A 4,361-nucleotide genomic window follows, 5' to 3' on the forward strand; every position below is an offset into this window, starting at 1 on the left:
AGTGGCCCAGTCAGAGCCCTGACCTCAACCCGATTGAGATGCTGTGGCATGACCTCAAGAGAGCAGTTCACACCAGACATCTCAAGAATATTGCTGAACTGAAACAGTTTTGTAAAGAGGAATGGTGCAAAATGTCTCCTGACTGTTGTGCAGGTCTGATCCGCAACTACAGAAAACGTTTGGTTGAGGTTATTGCTGCCAAAGGAGGGTCAACCAGTTATTAAATCCAAGGGTTCACATACTTTTCTCACCCTGCACTGTGAATGTTTACACGGTGGGTTCAATGAAGACATCCAAACGTATAATTGTTTTTGTGTTATTAGTTTAAGCAGACTGTGTTTGTCTATTGTTGTGACCTAGTAGATCAGATAAAATTGTATGACCCGTTTATGCAGAAATCCAGGTAATTCCAAAGGGTAAACATACTTTTTCTTGTCACTGTAGGTGTTCCTTTTGTCCAGTTGGGAAAGGGTAGTGTGGAGTGCGATTGAGATTGTGTCATCTTTGGATCTGTTGGGGCGGTACGCGAATTGGAATGGGTCTAGTGTTGCCGGGATGATGGTGTTGATCATAATATATGATAGAAGTGTGTATCTACCATTGTTTATGAATAGACACAGCCATGGTCTACCAATATCTATATTGTAATAACAGTATTGGGGACACAATACCCTCCTGTACCCACCTATATATCAGGTATTGGGGACATGCATTGGCTACAGTCAACTGGAAATTAAGTAGGCATAGATTTGATCTGACATTAACAAATATCAGGTTAGATACTAACGAACCATATTATACATAAGCACAAAATATACTTTTGAACAAAAGTGAAATAAAGTAGTAGGTCAACATGATATGAGAAAAAAAATATGGCAATAGGGAGGACCTGGGACCAGTGAGCTACGATTTTTTTAATTATAAGGATTTTCATTGGAGGGGTGGAGTGCTGCAGTGTTATCTGTATAGTGTGAGCAGTTCAATGCGCTATTCTCAGAGCCAGGTAGAATATAGACAAAATAGGGCATGGTGGACCTGGGCGGACCGGCCCCTGGTCATTTCAGTTATCCAGACTCAGAGCAACATCATTTGGCATTTAAATTGGTTTCCAGTTCTTTCACTATCAGCAGACCTAGACACACGGTATTTAACCTGAACACATAGGATTGTTTACAAGTCACAAGTCTGCCAGAGTTTGCGTTCTAGACAAGCGCTAGAGGGAGCTGTCACTAATGACACCGGCGCAACCAGTATGCAACGCATTTGATGACGTACCGTTACGTATTCATTAGCGCTTCCAACATGACTCAAAATGGATGTGCACTTCTCCACTAAACGGCTATTCAGGGACTGAACGAAAACAACAAAATCACACTAAGTCTTTGTGAGACATCTGTTAAGGTTTGCTTTTCAACGAATAATATCTAACATTACATTTGTATGGTCAATTCTTTCAGCATGCTAATCAGAATGGATTCTGGTGAAGTTATGCTACTAACGTTAGCCATCTTCTCGCTATGTTAACGTTAGCTAGTCAACCTTAACCCCCGCTAGGCTAACGAGACTAGCGTCTCTACTGGGAACAAAATAGCCGGCTGTTAATCATGTTGCTTTATATGTCATGTAGCTAACTTGCTTGTTAGTGCCTAAACCAAGTTATGATAGTGCTACTTTACTTGCTATAGTAGCTATTATCAAATGATTAGTGGCACGATATCAAACTAACCTATTACTTAAGTTACCTTTAACTAGCTAACAGTTAACGTTAGCTAGTTAAGTTCCATAACTTTGATTTAGAACTGTTGCCAGATGTTCGTTAGCTAGTTAGCAACTACACTCCCTAAAAGCGACCCGCATTGTCTGCTTTGTTAATATGTTTAGGCAGCAATAACCTAATATTACTAATGGAAAGATGAGATAAAGGTTGAAGTCCAGTTGACTGGTGGAAGGTTTGCCGCGTTGTCTCATTCACTGATGAGTGAACAGAGAGAAATGTCTGGACAAGTGTTTTCATCATGAAGTCGGTTACAGATATTTAGCTAGTTAGCGTAATGCCTTGTTCAGCAGACCCTGCCCACATAGGTAGGTGTCCACAGTCAACCTACGGCGTATCTGTCGGGGGGAGTAGTTTAAATGACTGGAAGACAGCGTATGATGTCCAGCTCTAGGCTAGGGAGGAAAACACAGTTGAACTTAAACCATCATGCTTCAATTGGATATGTAACGTTAATGCGATTAACAATGGCATCTAGATAAGCTTCTTTGACCTCTGTTAAACAGTATCTTAGTGGTTGCTAATTATAAATGGGCTAAATTTATGTTTGGCTGTTGAACATGGGCATTACCCGTTGCCTAATGTTTCAGTCTCTTATTATGGTACTGGTTTGATTGTGTAACAGGTTTCAGCCATTTTGGACCATAGAGAATAATTCCACTATGTCAAGCTTCAGGCCTTGGTTGTGATTGTGGCGCACACCACACGCACCTGCATGGGGAGGATGGAGAGCGATTGCAGGATCCCCATGTCGTGTTTGAGGCCCAGAATCCTGGCCTTGCATGCACTCTTCTGGGTTTTGGTGTCTCTCAGGTGAGTGTACTGGTGTCATCCTACTTGCTGATAATGCTTTATGCTCGGCATTGCTTCAGAGCTTAACCCTCTACCGTCTCTTTTAGAGTGTTTGGTGCAACTCTGCTGAGTGAGGAGAAGACCACAGGTGCTATACTTTTTATCAGTATTTGATAAGAATGAGTTGGAGAACTTGAGTACAGGATTGATGTGGTGCTGCAAACACAAATGTCAGTGACTGCTCATGCATCGTTTGTATAGCAAGTTAGCAACACATTTCACAGAGAAGCACATGTTTGTGTGTGGGGCTGATGGAAGCTCCAGTTTACTTCACTCGTGTCAGGGGTATAAACAAAAGTGTGTCACTGGTCATGTCATTCAGCATTATTTTTGTCAAAATTATTCCCAGTCTTTTTCAGATACTGATTCAAGGCATTGTGTTTCGCCTGTGTTTTAGTGGCCAGGCCGGTAACCACCCCCTGTTGGCAAATGGAGGAGTTTGTGGTTGCAGTGGAATGTTCCCGGTGCAACACTTTCCAGTCGGTGAGATCTCTCTTTGTCCATCTCCCTCCCCACACTTCTCCTTAAGTTTCCTTTCTTCTGCCAATAGTTCTCTGGTTAATATACAGTTTATTATTGAGAGATGTGAATATCTCTCCTTTAAAGATGAATGCAGTATATTCAATGTATGCCATTAATGTAGTCGTGTTTTATGCTACCTCACAGTCCAAGTGTTTGCTTATGACAGTGGACTTCAAGCTGCAACAAGCCCTTTTAACTGTAAGCTGTAGAGAATACTGGGATACTCTTATCTGATTTAAAGTAGGCAGGTTTAAGCTAGCCCAGTGAAAGAGAAACACAGTATTGTAACCTGGTTTAGGACACTTCCAAGCTAAAACACAAACCCTCTCTCCAACTTTTCTGTTGGGCTTGTATATCCAGTGTACACCCATTGAATTCCCTTCCACCATTTCCACCAACACATTACTGTCATGAAAACATTGTTTTCTGTGTCTGATACATCATTTTAGACAGTTTGTAGACTAGGCGCCCTTAACCATTCTGTCCTCCCTCTAGAAGTCGTGGGCAGCATGTATTCAGACGGGATACGTGGAGAGGATCAACTGCACCAAGTCTAATAAAGACGAGTACAAGAGGTGAGTCCCCACACCTACAGCTTCTATTGACTTTTCGTTGTGATCTGGTGATGCCGAGCTGTCTCTTGATTTCACAGGTTGGACCTACATCTTGTGTGAATTGGATGTCATTAATCAGACTAAATAGTTAACTGATCTTGAGAAAACACTAAAGTGCTTTTTCATAACAGATTACAGGAGACGAACTCAAATGTTAGACTACTGCACAGACTGATTTTTTAAGGTTGAATAAAGATTTTCGTGATTTGTTTTTACACATGATAAAAACGATTCTGTCAAGCTTTCCATCATGTATACACTTATTTTCCTTCTGCTCGTAGCTGCCGCTCTACCCTGATGGAGGAACACCTTTTCTGGAAGTTTGAAGGAGCCATGTTGGGCCTCACCATACTGTTCGCACTCATAGTGGCTGCTAGGCAACGTTCGCTGGACCGGCTTGCCTCCGAGAAAGTCCGCAGGCAGATCGAGTCCATCTAGCACAGTACAACAGAGTGAAGAGACTAGTGGAACTCACCATGGTGGCTCATCTCAACATTTCAAACAGCCGCTTCATTTCAACATCATGGGGGTCTGGAGAACGTAATGTCCAATGGGCCAGACTTACTGGAAAATGGTTTCCCTTTTTCGGTGGTAGGGGG

At 42.1% G+C, this 4,361-nt stretch overlaps 1 protein-coding gene across 2 annotated transcripts; it reads left to right on the forward strand.

Moving 5' to 3' along the window:
* Positions 1 to 1,269: 1,269 nt before the first annotated feature.
* LOC129831171 (protein JTB-like) lies at positions 1,270 to 4,361 on the forward strand. 2 transcript variants are annotated; one of them, XM_055894261.1, is made up of 6 exons: positions 1,270 to 1,401; positions 2,400 to 2,587; positions 2,674 to 2,714; positions 3,024 to 3,109; positions 3,644 to 3,723; positions 4,044 to 4,361. In XM_055894261.1, exons 2-6 carry the CDS (start codon positions 2,490 to 2,492, stop codon positions 4,198 to 4,200), a joined length of 462 nt encoding a protein of 153 aa, XP_055750236.1. In that variant the 5' UTR covers positions 1,270 to 1,401; positions 2,400 to 2,489; the 3' UTR covers positions 4,201 to 4,361. The 2 variants fall into 2 exon arrangements, with proteins under 2 accessions (XP_055750236.1, XP_055750237.1); XM_055894262.1 differs by having other exon boundaries at positions 3,647 to 3,723.

This window comes from Salvelinus fontinalis, chromosome 32, assembly GCF_029448725.1.
Source record: "Salvelinus fontinalis isolate EN_2023a chromosome 32, ASM2944872v1, whole genome shotgun sequence".
Taxonomy (NCBI): Eukaryota; Metazoa; Chordata; class Actinopteri; order Salmoniformes; family Salmonidae; genus Salvelinus; species Salvelinus fontinalis.